This window comes from Cryptomeria japonica, chromosome 6 (genome assembly GCF_030272615.1).
Source record: "Cryptomeria japonica chromosome 6, Sugi_1.0, whole genome shotgun sequence".
NCBI lineage: Eukaryota > Viridiplantae > Streptophyta > Pinopsida > Cupressales > Cupressaceae > Cryptomeria > Cryptomeria japonica.
The window spans coordinates 30,787,191-30,813,848 of NC_081410.1; the positions used below are offsets into that span (position 1 = coordinate 30,787,191).

At 34.1% G+C, this 26,658-nt stretch overlaps 1 protein-coding gene across 1 annotated transcript; it reads left to right on the forward strand.

The window, feature by feature from the left end:
- The first annotated feature begins 15,783 nt into the window (after positions 1-15,783).
- LOC131069964 (probable xyloglucan galactosyltransferase GT19) lies at positions 15,784-17,873 on the forward strand. Its single transcript, XM_058005510.2, has one exon. It carries the CDS (start codon positions 16,278-16,280, stop codon positions 17,634-17,636), a length of 1,359 nt encoding a protein of 452 aa, XP_057861493.2. The 5' UTR covers positions 15,784-16,277; the 3' UTR covers positions 17,637-17,873.
- Positions 17,874-26,658: the final 8,785 nt, after the last annotated feature.

The window sequence follows — 26,658 nt, forward strand, 5'->3', positions numbered from 1 at the left end:
CCCTCTCTTCTTCTCTCACTCTATCTGTAATGCCCCGCCAGGAAACCCCTAAGGGATTAAGCCAAAACACAAGAATAGAGTGCAATAATTTTTTTTTAAAGTTAAAGACAACACAATGATACAATGAGATATCAAAGTTCAGATTACACAACCAAAGACATCAACTAACACCTAAAGATTTTCCCAATGTGATTACCTAATTCCAAATTTAACTTAACTCATGCTAATTAATCCAATAAGTTGATTATCTTAATAATGAGATAATTCTTAAACAATGATAATTTCTTTTAGTAAGATGAAAATATAAATCACAAGATAAGGTTCATCCATTAAGATTTATCTATACCCTTCATTCATACTTTTCATTAAAATTTAAGTCATGCATCTAATTTCATAACACACTTTAATTTCATCATAAACTAATGAGTTCTTTCCATGCATACTTAATTTCATTATCAATAACTGAATGCATTCTATTGTTCAAAACTACATTCTTTCATGATCCACATTACTGCATACATGCATTTACGATAAATCTCATCTAATCCACTTATAAATTCTATCAAAATGTCATCCATACATGCTAACACTAAACATGAAACATAAGAACAAAAGCATCACATAACACCAAATTGATCTCGAAGTTCACCCCTAGAGGGCTACATCTCCAGGTCTGCTCAACTGCAAGACCCCTCTGATAAATAAATAAGTTAAGAATACATGAGATTCACATCATTTACAATCCTTCCATCAAGGCAAACATAACCAATATACAAATGACCACATTGGTCAATAAATACATAAATGAACCCTAAATAGGAAAGGATCCAAATGATCATGATCGAAGCAAATACAAAGGTCCACTAGAGCATCCCCGAAACTAAGTCATTGCAACCCAAGGTCTAGCATGAAATCATGTTCTCACAAGGGCATAAGCAACAGAACGACTCCACAAAAGTGCTCCTATTAAGACAATACAACAACCCACTAGCGAACGTAGGGGACAAGTGTCATCACACAACCTAGTATGGTTACCATGGTAGGTCTTCATAGGTTCCGACCCCATACACTGGGTTACCCTAGCAACATCACTTGAGCCTCCGGCCCATCCAAGCCTCATGTGGACCCACACATCCTTTTGTGAAGACAAGGATGATGGTTTGCAATTTCAGGCCTTCTCACAACATGTCGAGTTTGTGTTAGCACTCGTCCCATGTGTGAGGCACAATTATCTTACTTAGTGATTCATTAACAACACTCTAATATACTATTAGGTTATCACTTATTAGACACACTTTCGATGGGTTACCCAGCAACCACTTTGGGTGCGATTCCCAATCGAATGCCACTTTCCCATACGACACTAGACTATACTCAAACGAACTCAAAAACCAAGGAATACACATGGTCAAGTAAACGGAGTTCAAAATGGAGGAAACAACCATTTGGTCTCACATAACTTCATATGAGGTGCACTAGCTAATGGTACTCTAACTGGAGACCTGACCAACTATGGTCAACCAGGAATCATCATTCGACACCCGCATAAAGGATATGACCAATTACGACACCACCACAAAACAACAGTCAAACTCAACAATGAGGACTGAAACAAGTACCCCAAATCAATCCATACGACAGGGTCCTATCAAACAAAATAAGGCTTGCCATTACTTAAGAAAAAGCGAATATAGAAATTAAACTTGCATATGCAGTAACCGGAAAAGGCAATCTTTTTCCATATTGATTAAACATACAAAGCAATCAAGTTTTCTAATTGATCTAAATTTCCAATAAATAATATTTGAACAAAATCACCATTACATAGTAATTTCATTGCCAAAAATTGCCATTATAAGATCGTGTCTCTATTCCAATACATAAAAATAAAACATTAATAAATGCATTTTCTCATCTAATATCCATATTTCATTAACAGAGATTGTCCTGAAATTTTAACTATATCTATCAATCTTCCAATTCCCCAATCAACATATTATTTTAATTTCACAAATTTTCTACTAACATATGGGTTGATTTCCAAGAATTAACAAATAATATAATATTTGATTTTATTCTTTTTCAATTTCCAAATGCTATATTATTTCCTTGCAAATATATCAAAAATGCAAATTAACCAATAATTAATATATATATTAATTACTCATTAATTAATAATTTAATAAATAAAATTTAACATTAAAACTTTATTAAACATTATCATTTAAATAATATTAAATTATTATATATTTTTTCGATTAATATATATATATATATATATATATATATACACTTTAAAATATATATATATATATATATATATATATTGGGGGGGGGGGGTACCCACGTGGACCCCCACATGCCCCCCCCACCTTGGTAGCTCACACTACCCATGGTAGCGCTGCTACCAAAATGTAGCAGTTCACTACCATTGGTACCGCTGCTACCTTTTGGTAGCAATCCACTACCATTGGTAGCGCTGCTATCAATAGGTAGCAGCCGCTACCTTTGGTAGCGAGCTACCTCCCGCCACGTGGGGGTTATTCCCCGCCATGTGGGTTATTGATTATTATTTTAAAAAAATATTTATTGTGAAAAAAAACATAGTAAAAAAAAACCTCGTCTCTCAGAGACTTAAAACTAATTTCCAGCAGCATGGGTTTTTTTTTTATCATTTTTCAAATACCCAAATTCAGGAAGGGAAATTTCTCCAAAACAATACCATATTGGCAAAATGAGGTGGATTTACACAAATTTAACATCAAATCTACCAAACCCCCAAACTAAATTTCATTCTTAAACTTATATAAGAGAAGATTCATTGGAGTTTTAGACAAATTTTTCTCAAGAACAGCCAAACCCCAAATTTTGGTTTTAATTTTTGAGAATCAATTTATACAAACAAAATTGACATCAAGAGGTTTGGAAAGGAAGCAAGGAGGGTTTAAGATTCAGAAATTCAAACTACAACTCCTCCATTTCCCAAAAACATAAGATTTTTAATCTGTACAACCTGATTTCTACAAAAAAACACCAAAAACAATTTTCTTTAAGAAAGAACCCAAGAAATAAACCAGAGGCCTACCTAATTCAGTAATCCTGGCAAGATCGAAGGAGAGCCCAACCTACAAGCTCCAAAAATCCTTTCTTTTGCAAAATCCCCAAATTTTCATTCTCCAAAAATATTTTCCAAAAAAAAGTATCCTCCAAAAATAATTTTCAATCCTAGGTTAAATGGGAGAAGTTTGACCAAAATTTTTATTTTGGATTTAAAATATTTTATTTAAAATAATTCACCAAAAATCATTCTCTTAAACTATATCAATAAATTAAACTTGCTTTGCAATTTAAAATATGATTTTCTCAAATAACTAAAATTAACCTTTCTATTTCCAAAATGCCAACAAGATTAAATTAATTCTATTTCAATTAAATTTAAATCTTTCTTTTCCAACATCAAAACATAGTAAATTTAACCTTAAAATTAACTATTTAATTGAACTTGCTACCAACCTGAATTGAGCAATTCAATTAACGATTAATCACATAAAAAGGGAGCCTATTTAATTTAGTCCCCAAAATACTAATGCTTAAACATACATTAAATCAAATTAAAGATTAAGGATTAATTACTCGATTAACCACACACAAAACATGCAACCCAAGAAAGTCAAACGAACAAACGACCCACAAACCCAACCCAAAGGGAATACCGATGATGACTGACGATGCTCACTTGAGCACGACTATGGTCAAATGAGGATATTATGACCACCTAATCCAATTTCTAAGGACCAAAGAGGTACACTCAAACCTGCGAATCTAGGCAGAGATGAACCTCGCACCCATGCGGTACTGCACCTGAAATCTCCTGCAACCAAGAGTCATACATGCATACATATATAAACTTAAAGAAAGTGTTAGCTCGAGATAAATAACATGAAATAGGAAAACTAATCAACTTGCATACAAACTGGTGCATAAACCACATTAACAGGTATGCACTAAAATCAAAACATCTGACTATAACACTATAATATGATAAACTAACCCAGGTCAAACTGAGATTAGAAATTGATTAGGGCAGGGGTACTACATTCTTCCCCCCTAGGTTCCGACTTACTCCTGGAAGTTGTAAGGCTAGATGGAGAACATGTCGCACACATTAGCCTTGAAACTCATTCAACAAATATTAAATTGCACATAGGAATCTTTCCATAAATAAATGAAACATTACTGCTAAATCCTTTACAAATGCCATTATCCATTGGAAAGATACATCTAAATCCATACATTTCTTATAACATTCTAGGAATTATCCACAATCATAACAGAGAAACAAGAATTTTCTCCCTTCAATTACACCAAGTGAATGCATTACAAAGAGGTCAACAACAATTACCATAATCATCTACCAAACATGACAAGAAAACATGCCATCATGATCAATTTCCTTTACCAACCCATCTTTTTCATAAAAATTTATCGCATAGAACTAGCTTCAAAATTCAATTTCTACAACCAAGTTTACTTTCATGAAATAAGAGCAACATAGATAACTCAATTGTTTACACTTGCCAGGCATATAAAAACCTTTCCAAAGACCATGTCCCATAACATAGTGACAAGTTAACACAATTTACTCCATGATACACATAATAACCATCCACATAACTGGAATGCACAACTCAAAAGGCCACATGTGAGCATGTCTAATGCCCGGTCAAAGATAACATGCACGATCAGCATCTCTATGCCTGATCTCAGAACAATAATATGATAAAAAATATCCAACATCTCACTCAAAGGCTTGATGGTGCTAGGGCACACCATAGCGGTGCTACCTTCCATACAAGACCTTTACGAACATCCCTTGTTGAGTAAGGCGGTTAGCCTCCAAGAGATAGTCACCACACATAGGTAGGTAGTGGATCCTAGCTACATCACAACCTCACATACCCCCATCCTCAAGGTTCCTTACCTCTACTTCCTCGTACACACTCTACCAAGACCGTCTCATACATCCTTGGAGAGGAATTTCACATTTCAACACAAGACCAGCATACAAAAACAATAAGGATAAACTAGTTTAGCCACCAAAGTACAGATGAATAAAGATAATAAATCATCAATTCCAATAGTAACGCAAGAAAATAATTTGGAATTGCAACACCAAATCAAGAATGCAAAAGATCACAAGATCGTGGCTAAACCTTCTACGTCAAAATAAAATAAATTGTTGGTCCCCAAAGAAATAATAAGAATATCACAATTGCACATAACATCACTATGTGACTAGCATCTAGCCACCAATGAGGAACGAAGGAACAATCAAAAAATTGTCACAACAGATCATCATGTGGTGCGGCCAAGTCACACATCCACACATCATTGTAGTGTGCACCTCAACATCACCCCGCATCACGTCATCGTGCAGCATGGCAATACCCCAAGCGGAGAAGACACGCAATGGATGTATCTCGCATGGTAGTGTACCTCGCGGAAACAAGCATGTGCAGGTCACATCTTGCATAGCGACGTATCTATAAGATACTCGTTGTAAGCCAGAGATATACATAACTAAGGTCCACCAACATGTCCACCTACACATACTAACTGGTAGCTCATGTGGATAAACCTACCTTTCATGAAGACAAGACAAAGGATACTCCAAAATACACCATCACTATGCTCAAGAATCACCATCAATATGCTCAAATAAAGGAGAGGAATAGGTTGTCACATATAAACCTACAAATAGATTCATCAAAGGGAAAGTATTGAGTACACCTTTGATACAGTTTTATTGTATAGCTATATCATTCCTTGAAATAGAGAAGCTAAAGTTGCTTCACGCCGACATTACTCATACGTTGATCCATACTTTTCAAGGAATGGTGACTTCCAATACTACCCCTTAACATACTGAATTACCCACAACCCGAGGTTTTGTACTCAGTAGGGAAACAAGTAAGCAACATCACATAAATAGTATGGTTTCCCATACTCATAAGCAACATATCCTCCATGGTTGATTACTTCACCAACCCATGGGCACATATAATAAGCATTGGTTTCTTACAATACACACAAATACACTAGTACTGGTTTAGTCACATTTACGGGGAGTAATTTTCAATACGCTATCATCTACTCAAGGAATATTTTAATTATGCTTTCCACATAAATAACTAAATAAAGTTTACTCTAGATACAAGTACTGAAATTATTAACAATTCACAATTACATAAGAAATAACATCATTCCTATATCTTTCTCGAATTTCACTAAGCATTCGTATTCACATTACTAACTATGCAAATTTATTTCTGAAGCTTAAGACTTTCATCTTTCCATAAGAAGCCCAAAAGCAACATACAATTTCACATGCGTTATAAAAATTCTTTTTAAATCAATGCATCCCTAGTAGCATTTCTAAAAATCTTATAATCTAGGCAAAGAGAAGGAAAAGAGAGCTTGATAATCAAACTGTTTCCTACAAAGACACAAGATCAACTAGATCATACTATATACTAAAATTTCTCACTATAGGCCTATCATTTTAATTTCATGGTTATCATTTCGCTACCATTTTAGAAGGATGCCAAACAACCTAACATGACATTTCCAATTATTATGGTTGCAACGGAATGTTCTAGTTTTCTGAACAAGAAATCAAGATAGACAATCTTCGATGATACAAGACCTCTTGAGAATACTCACTATTCTTAATTCAATACAAAATATATCATAATCTTCAACCTATCATTGAAAATCAAATTACGATCAAAAGGTAAGCGAGGAGCTATCAACAAAATAATACATATTAATGCATGCACATCAAACAAACTTTTCATTCGCACTTTCTAAACATAATAAGACAATTACATATATCCAAAAGCAATTTCAATGGAGCATTATTAAAATAGATCCTCAATCAAACTGGTTTAATGAAACACATAAAACAATCTTTCGTGGAACACATTAATACACTCTCAAAGCTACTATAACATGTTCCCTTTTTATACTTCTTTTACAAACAAAGCAGTTTCACATAACAACTATTTGCATATTAATGCACCTCACTTAAGATAGAATTTAATTATGTTACTCCTACATTACACATGGAGAATTCCTTAATGTAAACATACAATTTTCCCCCAATAACCAATATGAACTATTAAACCCATAGCCCCTTTATTATCTAAAAACACATAAGCGTCATAAGGCTCACACAAGGGTTCAAGAAGTCACACCCTTTCTCTCGCAAAAAAAGAAAACTCAAATAAGAGATAATTACACATATCCCAAACATTTTAATTTATAGAGAGAGAGAGAGGAGGAAGGGTGATAATCATTCAATTTGCTACAAAATAAGTATTCATCATTTACCAAACTAGTCCTTCAATTGGACAACACTAAGCTAGATCATAATCTTAAACAAGCACATTTCGTACTTTCAGATTCAAGACAAGCACTGACCAACCCAAATGGATTAGTCTAAAGAGTACAACAATCAATAAGGAAGGTACATATGACTCTCTTTCAGAATATGAGTAATCGTAGACCAAGACATCAATAAGAAAACAAAGCACAATTAATCACTCAAAACACCAACATCAAGGAGATGAAAACAAGGTGTGAACACACACGTTACACACAAGTTAAGGTCTGTTCAATCACACACATCCAAAGAGAAGGACAAGCATACACATAAGGTCGATACACCTCCCACCAACTAAGGGCACAACGAAACCAAAGATCCCATTGTTTGCAACATGGGCTCTGATACCAAATGTAATGCCCCGCCAGGAAACCCCGAAGGGATTAAGCCAAAACACAAGAATAGAGTGCAATAAATTTTTTTAAAAGTTAAACACAACACAATGATACAATGAGATATCAAAGTTCAGATTACATAGCGGACGACATCAACTAACACCTAAAGAGTTTCCCAACGTGATTACTTAATTCCAAATTTAACTTAACTCATGCTAATTAATCCAATAAGTTGATTATCTTAATAATGAGATAATTCTTAAACAAGGATAATTTCTTTCAGTAAGATGAAAATATAAATCACAAGATAAGGTTCATCCATTAAAATTTATCTATACCCTTCATTCACACTTTTCATTAAAATTTAAGTCATACATCTAATTTCATAACACGCTTTAATTTCATCATAAACTAATGAGTTCTTTCCATGCATACTTAATTTCATTGTCAATAACTGAATGCATTCTATTGTTCAAAACTACAATCTTTCATGATCCACATTACTGCATACATGCATTTACGATAAATCTCATCTAATCCACTTATACATTCTATCAAAATGTCATCCATAAATGCTAACACTAAACATGAAACATAAGAACAAAAGCATCACATAACACCAAATTGATCTCAGAGTTCACCCCTAGAGGGCTACATCTCTGGGTTTGCTCAACTGCAAGACCCCTCTGATAAATAAATAAGTTAAGAATACATGAGGTTCACATCATTTACAATCTTGCCATCAAGGCGAACATAACCAATATACAAATGACCACATCGATCAATAAATACATAAATGAACCCTGAATAGGAAAGGATCCAACTGATCATGATCGAAGCAAATACAAAGGTCCACTGGAGCATCCACGAAACTAAGTCATCACAACCCAAGGTCTAGCATGAAATTAGGTTCTCACAAGGGCATAAGCAACATAACGACTCCACAAAAGTGCTCCTATCAAGACAATACAACAACACACTAGCAAACGTAGGGGACAAATGTCATCACACAACCTGGTATGGTTACCATGGCAGGTCTTCATAGGTTCCGACCCCATACGCTGGGTTACCCTAGCAACCTAACCCGAGCCTCTGGCCCATCCAAGCCTCATGTGGACCCACACATCCTTTTGTAAAGACAAGGATGATGGTTTTCCATTTCAGGTCTTCTCACAACATGTCGAGTCTGTGTTAGCACTCATCCCATGTATGAGGTAAAATTATCTTACTTAGTGATTCCTTAACAACACTCTAATATACTATTAGGTTATCAATTATCACTTATTAGACACACTTTTGATGGGTTACCCAGCAACCACTTTGGGTGCGGCTCCCAATCGAAAGCCACTTTCCCATATGACACTAGACTATACTCAAACGAACTCAAAAACCAAGGAATACACATGGTCAAGTAAACGAAGTTCAAAATGGAGGAAAAAACCATTTGGTCAAACACAACTTCATATGAGGTGCACTAGCTGACGGTACTCTAATTGGAGACCTGACCAACTATGATCAACCACGAATTATCATTCAACACCCGCATAAAGGATATGACCAATTACGATACCACCACAAAACAACAGTCAAACTCGAGACCGAGGACTGAAACAAGTACCCCAAATCAATCCATATGATAAGGTCCTATCAAACAAAACAAGGCTTGCCATTACTTAAGCAAAAACGAATATAGAAATTAAACTTGCATATGCAATAACCGAAAAAGGCAATCTTTTTCCATATTGATTAAACGTACAAATCGATCAAGTTTTCTAATTGATCTAAATTTCCAAAAGATAATATTTGAACAAAATCACCATTACATAGTAATTTCAATGCCAAAAATTGTCATTATAAGATCGTGTCTCTATTCCAATACAGAAAAATAAAACATTAATAAATGCATTTTCTCATCTAATATACATATTTCATTAAGAGAGACTATCGTGAAATTTCAACTATATCTATCAATCTTCCAATTCCCCAATCAACATATTATTTTAATTTCACAAATTTCCTACTAACATATGGGTTAATTTCCAAGAATTAACAAATAATATAATATTTGATTTTATTCTTTTTCAATTTCCAAATGCTATATTATTTCCTTGCAAATATATCAAAAATGCAAATTAAAAAATAATTAATATATATATTAATTACTCATTAATTAATTATATACATTAATTAATAATTTAATAAATAAAATTTAACATTAAAACTTTATTAAACATTATCATTTAAAAATATTAAATTATTATATTTTTCTTTTATTAATATATATATATGGGGGGGGGGGGAGGGGGGCGGGGGGAAGGGTACCCACGTGGACCCCCATGTGCCCCCCCCCCCTTGGTAGCTCATGCTACCCATGGTAGCGCTGCTACCTTTTGGTAGCAATCTGCTACCATTGGTAGCGAGCTACCTCCCGCATGGTGGGGGTTATTCCCCACCACGTGGGTTATTGTTTATTTATTTATTATTATTTTTTAAAAATATTTACTGTGAAAAAAAACCCAGTAAAAAAAAACCCAGTCTCCCAAAGACTTAAAACTAATTTCCAGCGGCATGGGTTTTTTTATCATTTTTCAAATACCCAGATTCAAGAAGAGAAATTTCTCCAAAACAATACCATACTGGCAAAATGAGGTGGATTTACACAAATTTAACATCAAATCTGCCAAACCCCCAAACTAAATTTCATTCTTAAACTTATATAAGAGAAGATTCATTGGAGTTTTAGACAATTTTTTCTCAAGAACAACCAAACCCCAAAATTTGGTTTTAATTTTTGAGAATCAATTTATACAAACAAAATTGACATCAGGAGGTTTGAAAAGGAAGCAAGGAGGGTTTAAGATTTAGAAATTCAAACTACAACTCCTCCATTTCCCAAAAACATAAGATCGAACGAGAGCCCCAACCTGTAAGCTCCAAAAATCCTTTTTTTGCAAAATCCCCAAATTTTCATTCTCCAAAAATATTTTCCAAAAAAACATATCCTCCAAAAATAATTTTCAAACCTAGGTTAAATGGGAGAGGTTTGACCAAATTTTTTATTATTGGATTTAAAATATTTTATTTAAAATAATTCATCAAAAATCATTCTTTTAAACTATATCAATAAATTAAACTTTCTTTTCAATTTAAAATATGATTTTCTCAAATAACTGAAATTAACCTTTCTATTTCCAAAATGCCAACAAGATTAAATTAATTCTATTTCAATTAAATTTAAATAATTTTCTTTTCCAACATCAAAACATAATAAATTTAACATTAAAACTAGCCTAGATATCTTAATACATCTATCTAAAATACACCGAGAGATATCAGTCTCGAGGCGCCTATTTTAAATTGTTGTTGAGAATAGTTAGGCGCCTCGAGACTGATATCTCTCGACGTATTTTAGATAGATGTATTAAGATTTCTAGGCTAGTAGCATCTACAACGCGACATGTAAAGTATTAATTTATCACCTTTTGTTTTAAATAAAGCATATTTATCCTTTACAAATCATGATGCCTATCATATTCAATGGAGTGTACAATAGGAATTCCTATTGAATGCAACATTTCATCTTTAAAAACACAAATTTAATCCCAATTTTAATAGAAGAGTTCAATTCAACAACGTATACATTACATAAAAATATTATGTTTCCAAAGATTTGTGTCTTTCTTCCTCTGCTTTCCTTTTGGCAAGTTGCTTTCCTGTCTTCATTTTTTCATAACGATCATATGAAAATGGTGGTGAGATTCTAATTCCATCCAAGGCCTTAACACGTGATATAGCAACAAATGTTAATCCTGCCCTTTCTCTTGGTCCTATGTCAATTGTTGCCTTTGAAAGAGTCAATCCTTGTGATTTATGGATTTTTAGTGCCCAAGCCAATCGTAGTGGCAATTGATGTGTATGGCCCCTTTGTATTGGTGAAATAGGAATCAAATTAGGAGATGCATCTTCAAAAGGAAGTCCAAAATAATTGTCAAATTCAACCATAACATATGTTGGTGGATCTGGTGGGGCACATCCAGGTTTGTATATGATATTTCGGATGTATCCTAAAGCTCCATTCACAAGACCCGCTTCTATCCATAAATTAGATGTTAACATGACCCTTGCATCCTTAGAAATTAATAATTCAACATCTAACTCATCATTTTGACCTCCTATTGGATTAGTACTACCTTCTTTACTTGCAATGCTTCGGGCTATTGGTCTTCTTAATGCATATAACTTTTTTCTATTATGGTTATGCACATTGTCATTTGTTGCAAATAGATGAATATTATTATCAAACTCCTCCTTAATTGTTGGATGTAATTAAGCATCTATTCTTGTCATCAATAATTTCCAATCATCTATAGTTGGATGTGCATCTCTAATATTTGTGAGTAATTGGTGAAACCTTTGTTGGTCTTCAGTTTCTCCATCTTGTCTAAACACCTTATCCAAAGTAACAATTGTCTTAAACTCTTGCCATAACAATTTTGCACGCACATTACTATCATAAGGTGGTTTGTCACTAACAGGAGGTAGTTGTCCCAAATCTCCTACCAAAATGATTGATCTTCCACCAAAACTCATGTTTGATTTTTCAGGAAAAGCTTGACGTAGTCTTGAATCAATATTTTGTAACAAATTTTGTCCAATAAAACTCATTTCGTCAATCAATATATATTTAATATGTTGAATTTCTTCTTGGAGACTTGTGAGTCTTGTGCCTTCTAATTCAACAAAATCTGCAATAGGTATTCGTAGAGTTGAATGAATTGTTGATGCACCAATGTTAAATGCTGCAACTCCAGTCGGTGCTAGTAATAATAAGGGAGAACGTTGTGATCCTGATGCATCATTAAGAGTTTGACGAATTGCATGAATCTGATATGGTTTACCTGTTCTAGCTGTTCCTTGAATTATCATGTATAGTAGCATGGCATTGTCATCTTGATTATAATGTGTCATAATAATATCAAGTGTTTTTTTTTTCTTAGCACCTAAGGGTCCATATGATATACTTGACATCATATCATCAAGTATTAATAAGCCATTCTCTTTCATAGTATTGATAAAATTTATTGCTTTATTTGTGTAATCATCTCCTTGATATTTTGCACTCCATGGATTTTGTTTATCAATATCTCTTCTTCCCAACATATCTATTTCTGTTACATCCATAATTTGTCCACGATGTAGTCTTGATATGATCTCCCACTCATGTTCGATTGTATTTTGATTATTTGGTAAATCATCATCATCTTCAGAATCATTATGATCTTCAGTTTCATTTGTTATAATCCTCTGTTCCAAATGCCATGGATTATAATTGAGTGACTCCCAATTTGATATAACTATGTTATCATCAAGTCCAATATCTCTTTGGATATTACGAAATGGCTTGTACAACAATAGCTCTGACCAACAAAAATCAACCCATTTTTTTGATTGACATGTAGGTACGGTGGTAAATCTTGGAAACACTCTCACAATAGCTGCTATAGTCCTTGCTTCCCATTTGTTATCTCTTTTTCTCTTGGAATTATAAGTCCAAGATCTAGCTGCATCTATAAGTGTGACACTTTCCATTGCATATGGTCTATCCATGTATCCTTCAATGAAATGTTTTAGGTGACGTTCATCATCATTTTCCTCATTTGTTATTACTGGCTTGAACACTTCTCTTGAAACATTTAAAGTAACAAAAACTCTACTACTTTCTACCAATGGTAACTCTAGTAACATATGACATGTTTCTTGTGCTCTAATGTCCCTCTCAATGAGTGTTTCTGTTAGAAGTCTCCTATATGCCCTTGATGCTGCTTCATCAGGATTTTCTATATTTGCAAGTCGCATTAACATTTGATGATAACTTTCTGAACTCTTTTATGCTTTTGCTGCATACTTTGCAATATAATTCATTACAGCATGTCTTGAAAGAACTGGTTGTCAATCTACATTTGCTCTCCATAACTGAAGTGTGTTACGATTATGCGTGTTTACTCTATCATTTCTTGCAGGTTCATACACTTTATCTCCTGTGGATGGGTCTTCAAATAATTTTGATCCATCTAGGTGTAATGGCCATGGTGCATTGTACCTACAAACAAAGAGTGAATTGTTAGTTTACATAAATATTTTAATTATTTATTAGTACAAATTTTTTGAATATATAAATATCTTACCTACAAACCATTCTTCCTCATTTTTTACGAAGGCAAGCACCCTCTTTACACATTGTATGGCATTCAACACAATTGAGCAACTCTTCATAGTCACATGCTAAGTCAATCTGGTTTAGTTGTTGTGTATTTCGAAGGCATGGATGTTGTGTAAAATTTTGTAAGACCTATCATTGATGATATAACATATTTTATTAATAATTTATACTACCTATTTTAAATATGTTCATATCAAGTTAATATCAATTTAATTAAAATAAAAAATAAATAAAAATAATATAATTAAATATAAAAATAAAAAATATAATATAAATAAAATATATTTAAAAACTAAAAAAAATATTAACTTAATTATATAATTTAGGTTCATATCAACTTAATTATATACAAAATATATGAGAAATATTAACTTTATCATATTATTTAATTATATAAATTAATTTAATATCAACTTAATATATAAACTACTATAAATAATATAGAATTAAAAAATATTTACTTTTACTAAAAAGATAATAAAAGATATCATTATCCATTGTATATATAATACCCATTTTACATTATAGGCAAAATAAAGTGAAAATGACTTACTTTTTTTTAGAGTATTTATTTGCACCACCTTGCACTATATTCTGGGTAAATTTATTCGCACTATTTGCACTACTGTCATGCCATCCCACTCCACCCCGTGCTACCACTGTAGGTTATGCCTCTCGGCGTAATTAACTATTTAATTGAACTTGCTACCAACTTGAATTGAGCAATTCAATTAACGATTAATCACATAAAAAGGGAGCCTATTTAATTTAGTCCTCAAAATACTAATGCTTAAACACACATTAAATCAAATTAAAGATTAAGGATTAATTACTCGATTAACCACACACAAAACATGCAACCCAAGAAAGTCAAACAAACAGACAACCCGCAAACCTAACCCAAAGGGAATTCCGACGACGACTGACGATGCTCACTTGAGCACGACTATGGTCAAACGAGGATATTACAACCACCTAATCCAATTTCTAAGGACCAAAGAGGTACACTCAAACCTGTGAATCTAGGCAACCAAGAATCATACATGCATACATATATAAACTTAATGAAAGCATTAGCTCGAGATAAATAACACGAAATAAGAAAATTAATCAATTTGCATACAAATTGATGCGAAAACCACATTAACAGGTATGCACTAAAATCAAAACATCTGACTATAACACTATAATATGATAAACTAACCCAAGTCAAACCGAGATTAGAAATTGATTAGGGCGGGGGTACTACACTATCTTCATACATGTCTCCCTTTTTCTCCCTCTCCCTCTTCCTAAACATCTATATCTATATCTATTTTAGTATATCTCTATCTCTCCATATTTATTTTTATATATATCCCCCTCCTCCTTCCCCTTCCCCATCTCCATCTCTATCTCTATCTACCCCGCCAACACCCCCTCTATATCTCCGTCTTTCTATCCCTCCCTCTCTCCTCTCTCTCTCTCTCTCTCTCTCCCTATTACAAGCATAACATGAGTCTATTGGTAATGGATCATGATTATCTTCTTGATTTATAGTTTTTGTTTCAGTTATGTTTGACCTACCAATTGACCTCATGTATTGCACAAATATATGTCATCCTATTCGAGTTACCTATTGCACACCCAAGTGCAATTGCTAGTTAAAATTCCTATTGTAAATTCCTGGCACAAATTCCTGGCACAAAGTCCCTAGAATTTTCAAAAGTTCAAAACAGCAATAAAATGAGAAGGGGGTGATGAAAAAGGAAACAAAAAAAAAACTTAAAAGACTCCAGCCGAGCTTTCTGATCTCTTTTTGATCTCTTTCTGATTTTTACCTCGTACACTACTGTCAACATGAGTGGACTGGACTGCTGTTAAATTCGTTAGCCCTATTTAAGCGCCCTTTGCATAACGGCAAGCACTAAAAACGGTAAGTACTAAAATGGAGGAACAGATGTTGGTGAATAATTAAGAGAAGTAAAACAGAAATACAGACCTTATTAAGAAAATTTCCAGTGCATTGGCCGAAGTTTCATAACATTATTATATTCTAATCTGTGAATACAATTCTTCTTGACCCATATTTTGATCTCATTCGCGCTCCAATTGGTTTTAGAATAATTTGAATTTCCTGTAAAACGTATTATCTCATATACTTTTCCATGAGAGGAGGCGGTAGAGGCAATCCTCATCCTTGTTTCCTTTTCAAAAATGATCTGTGTTTAGCTTAGCTATATGACTTTTGTACCCATCACTTCTATTCACAGCTCGTGTAATCCAGCCCCCCCAAAATATGAAGACTAACAATTGTAGAGACATACTATATAGAAAGAAAGCATGCAGGATGTATCTGATAGAACAAAAGATCCACGCATGGAGATACTGTCATGCATGTTGGGGGACAATTTTCATTCTTATGGTTTTTGCAATCCATATGAGATTCAACAGGGAATTCAACATAGACACTGTAATTTCAGCGTCTGGTAATACTTGCCAGGGGAGGCGGATTTACATGTACGATTTGCCGGATAAATTCAACACTTTGCTGCTGAAAAATTGCAGTGGGCAGATCGTTCCGTGGCTGAACTTTTGCCCACATGCTCAAAACGACGGCTTTGGCAGCGCAATAGCTAATCACAGTGGGTGGTACGCTTCGGATTTGTATATGGTGGAGCTGGTTTTTCACAGGCGGATGATGGAATACCCATGCCTGGTGGATTCCATGGAGTCGGCAGATGCGTTTTATGTGCCATATTATAGCGGCCTGGATGCGTTGCGGTTTCTCTATGGGCCTGAGAAGGGACGGAGGAGCGAGCATGGAGTGGAGCTCGTGGATTGGCTGGAGGATAAGGGCGGGTGGAGGTGGAGGAGAAAGGGGGGAGCGGACCATTTTATTGTAACGGGTCGGACTGCGTGGGATCTGTGTGAGGCCAGGCGTGGGTGGGGCACGGGTCTGTTGGAGCTCGATGCATTGGAGAATGTAACGGTTCTTTGCGTTGAGGGGAGAACGTGGGTCACCCGAGAACAGGCCGTCCCGTACCTGACGTCGTTTCATCCGGGCTCAGTTCAGGAGGTGGGGAGATGGACGGGCCGGGTCGGGTCGGCGGAGAGGAATTTTTTGTTTGCTTTTGTCGGTGGGGAGCGGAAAGATGTGGGGTTGAGGCAGGCGATCATATGGCATTGTAGGAATTCGTCGAGGTGTGATTTTTTGAACTGTGGGGAGATCAAGTGCAGTCACAGGCCGAGGGCGGTGATGGAGAAGTTGTTGAAGGCGGAGTTTTGTTTGCAGCCTCCGGGTGACTCGCCCACCCGACGGTCCACATTCGATGGATTGATTGCCGGGTGTATTCCGGTTTTTTTCAGGAATGATTCTGCTTACCAGCAGTATACGTGGCATCTTCCTAGGGATGCGAATTCGTATTCTGTGTTTATACCTCAAGAAAGGGTTGTTCATGGGGGGATGCGGATTGAGGATGTGCTGGGTGAGTATTCGGTGGAGAGGAGGAGGGAAATGAGAGAGAATATTGTGGGGATTATTCCGCAGTTGATTTACATGAACAGTGGAGCTTCTTACGGTGTTGTGAAGGATGCTTTTGATGTGAGTTTAGAGGGCGTTCTTCGTAGGGCTGAGCAAGCCAGTATAATTCCATAACTTCAATTTAACTGGTACTATGCACGGGCTATTCTTTTGTTTGCTGTATCAATTTTTTTTAGGGTTAGTAAATAAAGAAATAGAAATAGAGTCAATTGATTGTCAAAATCAAGAGCACCGACAGGATAAGATCTGTGCATTGATAGTTACACTTGTATAACAATACCAGAATGTGTGGAGCACCACCATGTATGGCTGCTGAATTGCTTATTGGAATTTGATAGTCTTTCCGCCATTGTTAACTCCCCAGATAGGGTAGTGTAATATGTTTTATATGAATGTGATATGACTTACTGTCTTCTGAATTACCTGCCTCCATATTAAGCAGCATACAGAATCATAATTTTATTTTAGATGATAAGATTGTTGAGTGCGAATTTGATTGATGATGGAGAAAAATGATAATGAAATACATCTAATTTAAATAAAATGACACAGAACAATATCTCAATTAGTTTAAATGTAAGCTGAGTTTTTATGGAAAAATAATTTAGATATAAGATTGAGTTCGGAGGTGTCTTAAACCAAAGTTGGGCGAATGTCTTCAAGATTGAGATTATTAATATTAATGGATTCTAGGGATTCTATTGGCTGTCTAAATCCTCAACTCAAATATATATCTACCATCCACCAAAGAGTATAAGAAGAAAAGAGATAATGCAAAAGGTCATGAGGTGGAAAAAAAAGGTGTGGTCAATAAGGAAGCACAATAAAAAGGGAGATGCATAACTTGAGAGAGGAATCTAGAAAAATATGTCAAAGATAGCTACAACAAGAGATAACTACGTAGAGAAGAGACAATAAGGTCCACTAAAGAAAGAAGATACAAAAAGGGGAAAAAGAAACCAATAAAGGCCACAAGGAGTGCACTACCAAAAAAGGAAAGAGTCAAGAAAAGAAACCAAGAAAGGCCACAAGGAGCGCACTACCAAAAAAAGAAAGAGTAAAGACTTCTAGCATGAGAAGCTAACACAATGAGATAAATAACTCATAAAAAATAAAGGTTAGAGTTGAGAACCTTAATTAGTGCCACCATCCACTTGCCTCTACAGATAATTTTTTGAATATTAATTTCCCACCTCTTCCAAATCAAGGAAGGTAACCCATATTACCTTAGGATTCTCTATGTAAGATCCCCAATATTCCTTGTAAGAGAGGCATATTTAGGAATTCTTGATGTTTTGAGTTGATTTTAGTTTCTTGTAACAAGCAAAATTTTAGACGGCATATCTCTTAAGAATATCTAAAGAACCCTTTTCTTAGAGAGGGAATTTGAACCCTTAATGTTTAATGAGCACATCTTCATTGATAATCCTTTTATTTCTTAGTACTCATCAAGCCATTCTCTACTTATGACTAATCACTTACCACTATATTAGTTAAAGATATAGATTGTAACATTAACTATTTAATGGGGGTGCTTTCTTTTGAAATTTTCTGCATTCGATTATGTGTATTTTTTCCAATCAACATTTCGAATCACACTCCGTGATTCATCATCAGGATGAAAGAATTCCAAAGAGATGAAAGATGAAGAGGTTTTGTTTCTTTTTGTCAATTGGTTCTCTAGTTTGGGGTTCTCACTCCCCATGAGATCCTTGGTTTCTACACTTTAGCGGTTATGTAATGGTTCGTGCCTCTCCCAATTTAACCTAATCAAAACACTAACTATTTAGTTAATTTTCCAACATTGTTAAAACCTAGATTTCCTTTCCTTTTATTTTTTATCCTTTTACCAACTATTACCCTATTAGGACCATATTCCCCCATATTCACTTGGTGGTTTAGGACATATTGTGAGATTTTGCCAAGATCTAGAGGCAATGGAAAGCACAAATAAGAGAGAACAAAATAGATGATAGAAATAAATTGTATTATATCAAGATAAAAATACTGATCAATTGGATCATCAATCGTTCAATTACATACAATGAACATGAGCCTGCTTATATAGGCAAGGCTATAAGGATATGTGAGCACACAAACATGACATGTGGCTCAATAAGAAACAATGGTAGGTAGGAAATAGGTGTGGGTAGGTAGGAGAAACAATATAATAGTCCATATGAGGTGGATCATCCACTGAATGTGGAGTGTAACAACAAGATCAACACCATAAAAGGTGGAAATTCTCCTAAACACACTATCCCAATGTGGCACACACCCAAGTTTCTCATACCCAAACTACTATGAAATGCATTTCCTAAGTAAACTTAAGTAAGGTGTAATAATATCCAAGATGAATAATTATTTACACCAACACCCCCCCCTTAAGTGCAACTTAGGGGAATGCACTAAAGTCTATAATGTAACTAAGCAATGCAAGATGGGTCCTAACGACTAGGCCATGTTAGGTACCCATGTACAAATAAAAATGCATGCAAACCAATGCAATGAAATCTCTCACAAAGTGGGGAAAGAGAGAAAAACCCTCCCCCAAAAGAGAGATGAAAACTAGATACAAAGAACTCCCATAGAAGTGTGTGAGGAAGAAAACCCCATGTGAGGAAAAATTCCCCCCATATGAGAGAAGAAGAAGAGAGACTAGGAAGCCCCCCTCAATGTGGAATCTGCACCAATGATAGAAGCTTGATGATGAATGAAGAACTATTCCACGAACGTCAAACCATGTTCCTCCCCTTAGGAAGAAACAAAACCAAAGGTGTATCCATGAAGTCTCCCCAATCATAAAGGGAAGATGTAGGAAAAATACTAATGATGAAAGAAATCTTTGAAAACTGCTCAAGTGTCCCCATGTCGTTGCTGAAAGTTACCCCCTCCAAAGGTGGTAAACTGTGCCACACTGCTGAAAAAGGCACTCCAAGATCTAGTGGAGATGAATGTAGAACAATATCCAAACTCACATGTCTCCTCAAAAAATAAAGAGACCTGCTCCAACTACTGGACAAAAGTATCCACAATCATGTCAACCTCTAAAGATTGATCATGTGGAGAATGCACAAGAGGGTCAGAGTGATCCCTCACAACAATCGAAGAAGGATCATCTTCATCAAAGAGAAGATGAATGTCATCAATGATGTCTCCCAAATTTTCAATGTAGGACTCCACAAACAAACCTACAATGTTTGTCAAGTAGGCATCCCAATCAACTGAAGCTGGAAGACATGGAATATCTTGTTGTGCTGAATCACAAGAGGGCAAAACTATCACACTAGCTGCATCATCAGGTGCAATAGGTGATGTGATATCAATAGGAGGCGATGAAATGCAAGGCTCAAGAATGGGGTCACATGTAAGAATCCCCAAGTTCAAGTGCCCAAAGTTCTCAAAATCCAAATCATCAACATAGGAAGAATCAACCTCATCAATAGGACCAAAATGTGAAAAAGAGTACAACCGAGATGCATGATCAACCACACTAGTCACAATGATTGCTCCACTCTCCAAGTCTCTAATGATAACTGAATCAGGTGTGAACTCCACAGTTTTCCTAGTTGCCCCATGTGTGATTTGATAGATGGAAAGAAGATTGTTTGTCAAGTGGGGTACACACAACACATCATTGAATGAGTTATCCCCAATGACAATATATCTTTTCCCAATCAAATCCATGTATGTATGATTTCCCATCAAAATCTGCAGCATGTGGCAAGGCTCAAATGTAGAAAACATAGACTACAAAGATGTCATATGATGAGAAGCCCCTAAATCTAGAAGTCATCTCTTTGAATCAGGACTTGTAGTAGCACAAAGAGCTTGTCCCTTTCCTTTATCCTTAGAAAAAGAAGCCGGTGTAGACATTCTAGAAGGTAGGTTGATTCTATTCTTCTCAAGAAGATTCTTCAACTCATCAATATCCTTCTTATAACAATGATGTTCATCATGTCCCGACTTCTTGCAATATCCACAAAAAAGATTGTCCTTATATGATTTCCTCTTAGGTGAGAATGGTGAATCACCTTGTTGTGGAGAGGAATATTGTGCTCCATCTTGTTATGGTTTAGACTTAGGTTGCTTTTGATTCTTTCCTTTTCCTTGATTACTTTGATTCCCTTTGTTAGCCACCAAATCTTGTGACTTTGAAGATTTGAGAATCCCCATCATGGTCAACTTAGATTTCTCAAGTATCAACATCTCAGTGAATGAATCAAATGAGGGAGAAGTGTATGAGGAACCTTGAGCTAACCTATGGGTGTGAAAGCTAGATACAAAGGCTGCATACTCTAAAGGAAGCTTTTCCAACAAGTTATAAACCAATTAAGCATCCTTTTTGTCAATTCCACAATCCTTTAGCTTTGCTTTTAACTCAGTTGATTTTGTGACATAATCTTGGATTGTATCAAAATCCTTGGGATCCAAAGTTGTGAGTTCACTATCAAGCTTGTAGCCCTTAATCTCATCAACTTGATCATACAATTTCCTAAAAATATCCCAAGCCTCTTTAATTTTTGTACACTTATCAATGTGAAAAATGAGGTCATTTGATACATACTTTCTAAGAGTTCCAAGTGCCATAGCATTCTTAGTAAGCCATTCAATTTGAGCATTAGGATAAGCCTTAGGATCAGGTGGTGTTCTTATAGTTTCATTTACATAATGAATGAGTCATTTTTCTATTAGTTTACTCCATGCCTTAATCTTCCATGATGCGTAATTATGAGGAGTCAAAAGTGGAAATTTAGGAGAACCCATAGCACCAAAATGAAAAAACACAAGATAGAGAGAGGCACAATCACACAAGACACCCCCCCAAAGTACTCAATCAAGAACCCCCCCCCCCCAAAAAATGGTGATTTGGCACTTTATACTTAGTGCGTATACAATGGGCCACTTCCAAAACAAGACAAAGTGGACTTCTGATTTCAATTTAAAACTTCTCAAAATGAGATCTAAGATACTTCAACAAATACTGCTAGTGATCTAAACTAAGATCCAAGAAAAATACAAGTACCAAATAGGCCAAAAAAGACCAAATACTGAATGTACAATTTCTACTCAAAATCACTACAAACAAATGGAAGATTATGAAAGTAGACAAAAAATTATGCAGTCTAAAAAAAATGGCACCTGAAAAGGAGTCCATATGAGCCCAAATGAAGCCTCCAAAGTTGTAAAAATCGGGAATTCATGATTTTCAAAAAACCTGTATCCAAAAAAAAGAAAAATCCTACACCACTTTATAGATCATGAAATTCTTCCCCAAATAAAAAATAATTGTTAGAAAAAAAGAGTCCAGATGAGTGAGATATCACTATTTGAAAATTGTTTGCAAAATTATAATTTCTAGAAAATTTCCACCCCAGCTTCAAACTTCAAATGCCTCTAGATTTGGCCTCCGAAGTCCAATTTGGATGAAGCAAAAGGCAAAACTAACTTTCTTGGACCTCCTCAATCCAATGGTAACTTTAGATTTGACCTATCAAGCTTTAATAATAACCTACAATAGAAAGCTCCAAAATGCAAACTCCAAATTTCTCTCAATTGGCAAACCAATGGCACTCTAATGGCTCTTATACCATGTGAGATTTTGCCAAGATATAGAGGAAATGGAAAGATCAAATAAGAGAGAACAAAATATATGATATAAATAAATTGTATTCTATCAAGATAAAAATACTGATCAACTGGATCATCAATCGTTCAATTACATACAATGAACATGATCCTACTTATATAGGCAAGGCTATATGGATATGTGAGCACACAAACATGACATGCGACTCAATAAGAAACAAAGGTAGGTAGGAAATAGGTGTGGTTAGGTAGGAGAAACAATATAATAGTCCACATGAGGTGGATCACCCACTGAATGTGGAGTGTAACAACAAGATCAACACCATAAAAGGTGGAAATTCTCCTACACACACTATCCCAATGTGGCACAAACACCCAAGTGTCTCATACCCAAACTAATATGAAATGCATTTCCTAAGTAAACTTAAGTAAGGTGTAATAATATCCAAGATGAATAACTATTTACACCAACACATATGTTATACCATTACCAAGACCTCAATGTTATGTTCACTTTTAAAAATATTTCGATCATCGCAAAGGCATATATTATTCTATGAATGTTACTAGGTTTGGAGGATGATATTCAATTACAATGGAAGAATTGTGGTAAAAAATTTTGAATTTTATAGAAATAATGGAATATATAACTTGATATATTGGACCTAGGAGTGATTTTGGTATTCACCAAATCAATTTTTATGTTGCCATATTCAATTAGCAGATTTTACTTGTTTTATCAATGTCACGTAAAAATTAAGAGGTAAAAAAAGGTATTTCAATAAATACATATATGTTGACGAAGAGTCTAAGACATCACCGAATTTCAAGGATGAACCAAAAATAGAGAATCACTTATCATGAGGAGAGCCTTATTGAAGTGTAATGGTAAGGAATAATCAATAATAAGGAAGAACTTGTTTAGGACTAGATGTGAAGTAGGAGGTAAGTGTTGCAAAGTTGCTATTGATAGTGACAATATAGATAAATTAATATATAAATAAATAGTTGAAAAAATAGAGTTGAAAAGGTTAAAACATTCAAATACACATAATATTTATTAGTTAGAAAAGGAACACAAGGTGATAGCCAATGAACAATGTTTAATGAAATGTAAGAAAGGAATGTATCATGATGAAGTCTTGCATGATATAATGTCAATGGATATATGTCATATATTGTTAGGGAGAAATATAAATTTGATAGAAGTGTGATACATGATTGAGAGAAAACACTTATACTAAAACAAAGGATTCCATAAGACTTAAATTGATTCTGTTGAAAGATAGATCAGATTTGCAGTAATGCTACAAATTATTTGGTAGATGGGAGAACATTATTATATGGTTTGAGACATGATAATGCATGTTTTTTATTTATTCCTAAAGTGTGAGGCACCACAAGTACAATTAGTACCAGAAGTAATGGGGAAAAATTAAGAGGAAGAAACAAAGTTGCTAACAAAGTATAAGGATATTGTATCAAATAATATGTTAGGTGTATTATATTCTATAAAGAGAATTATTCACTATTGGATGCAATTTTAGGAGAAATTTGACTAAATAAGAACCAGGTAGGATGACTCAAGTATATGTATGGCTGAGAAAATGGTTATTCAAAGAAAGCTTATGTGTCATAATTGCAGTATTAGTACCAAAGAATGATAGTGAGTGGATGATGTGTATTATTTCTAAATTAATCAACAAGATGAGTATAAGATACATATTCTCATTACAAAGGATGGATGATATAATAGACCATTTGAACATTGCATAGTAATTAACAAAAATATATATTTTAAGATTGATTATCAAATTATAATAAGAGTACAATTAGAAATGACTAACAATGAACATCAAAATAATAATATTATTATTATTTTTTGATCAGTAATTGGCCGAAGCCTGAATAGCTTTTGACTGGAGCTATGAACCAGTGGGGACACAGTAGGGGGGCCCATCCCCATTACATATCTTTGAATTATTATTATTATTATTGTGTTTGATTAGATTGACCCCAAGACCTTCCCCATCCTACGCAAAGCCAAAAGTCACAACTTAGAATTCCACTTCAAAGGTCCCTATTAGGAATTGAACTTGGGTCTCCACAGTGAGAACCCAGTGTTTTAAAAAGTTAAGCTCAACCCCTTGGACAAAATAATAATATTATTATTAATATTAATTAAAAATAATAAATATAATATCAACACCAAATTGATTTATTTAGGCTAACATAGAAATATATATGATATAAATAATAACAATTATTCAAACAAACCAATAATATTAAAATAATTTTACATACTTAAATATTAACCCAAATTTGAACTAGTCATTATGATGCTACAAATATATATCTTAAGCAAAGAAAAAATCACATAATTCACATCCAATTACGACATTGAAATAATGTGACTAAAGGTCCACCATTAAATCAAATTAACATTCCTTTCTCGTGAATACAATATGCAACTAATATTAAATCAAATTATAACGAGGTTTGCTAATATAGAAGTATGTCTACAAACTTTTTGTTATTACTGAAATGCATATAACAATCAAACCCTATGTCAATCAATATAATTAATACTATCCACTACAAAAAGGAGTTTGACAATAATAATGGAGTACAATTAAGGTCTAAATTAATACATTAAAAATATAATATCTTATTAATATTCAACTTTAAAAAATTATTTGAGTTAAATAATATGAATGATAAATATATAAATGAACATATAAATATAAAATATTAGTAGAATCATATGTATTCATTTAAAATATAATGTATATGTGTAAAAGAGGTGGCTTTACAACTAGTTGGAATTATAAAAAATTCTACCACACTTAAATTTCTTGAATTTTTTTGAAACACTCACACTAGACTATTTAAAAGACTTCACACTAAATTATAATATAGAAATATACATGAAAATTAGCAAATTTAACCCTTTCACATTATAGTGGCATCCTAGTGACAATGCAACAACAATATGTAAACCTAAAAATTTAGCAAAAAAATATGATTTGAAACAATTGTAACCAATAAATCCAAATGAACATAATAACTTCAAATTAATATGATAATTGAAATGAGTCTTGACCTCTCCTTATGTAGGTGCCCCTTTTAGCCCCTTTATTAGTATTAATTTTTCCTACAAGTATTTAAAAATACTTTTTAAATTACAAAATGATATTTTTTGAATAAAATCCCTAATAAAATGTAGAAAAATATTTTTGCTATATTACTCAAGCCCTAAAATAATATTTAAGTTATCTCTTTTGAAAACATGTGATTGAGACCACTTAAAATATTATTATAACCACTTCTCTTATTTTCTCCCTTAGAATGAATAGTCTATAGGTCTTGGAATGATATTCTTTTATTTATTTTTAGAAGGGGGCATGAAAAAATAAATAAATGTAAAATCATTCACTACAGTGACACAATATTTGCCATAAGAAAATCTTTTGGAAAAAATTAGCCTCCAAAAATTGAACCAATATAATCATAGTACAAAATTGGGTTACAATGAAATCATAGAAGA

Excerpts from the sequence above, each read along its gene's own strand:
- LOC131069964 (XM_058005510.2), top strand. The coding sequence starts at position 16,278 with ATGAAGACTAACAATTGTAGAGACATACTATATAGAAAGAAAGCATGC.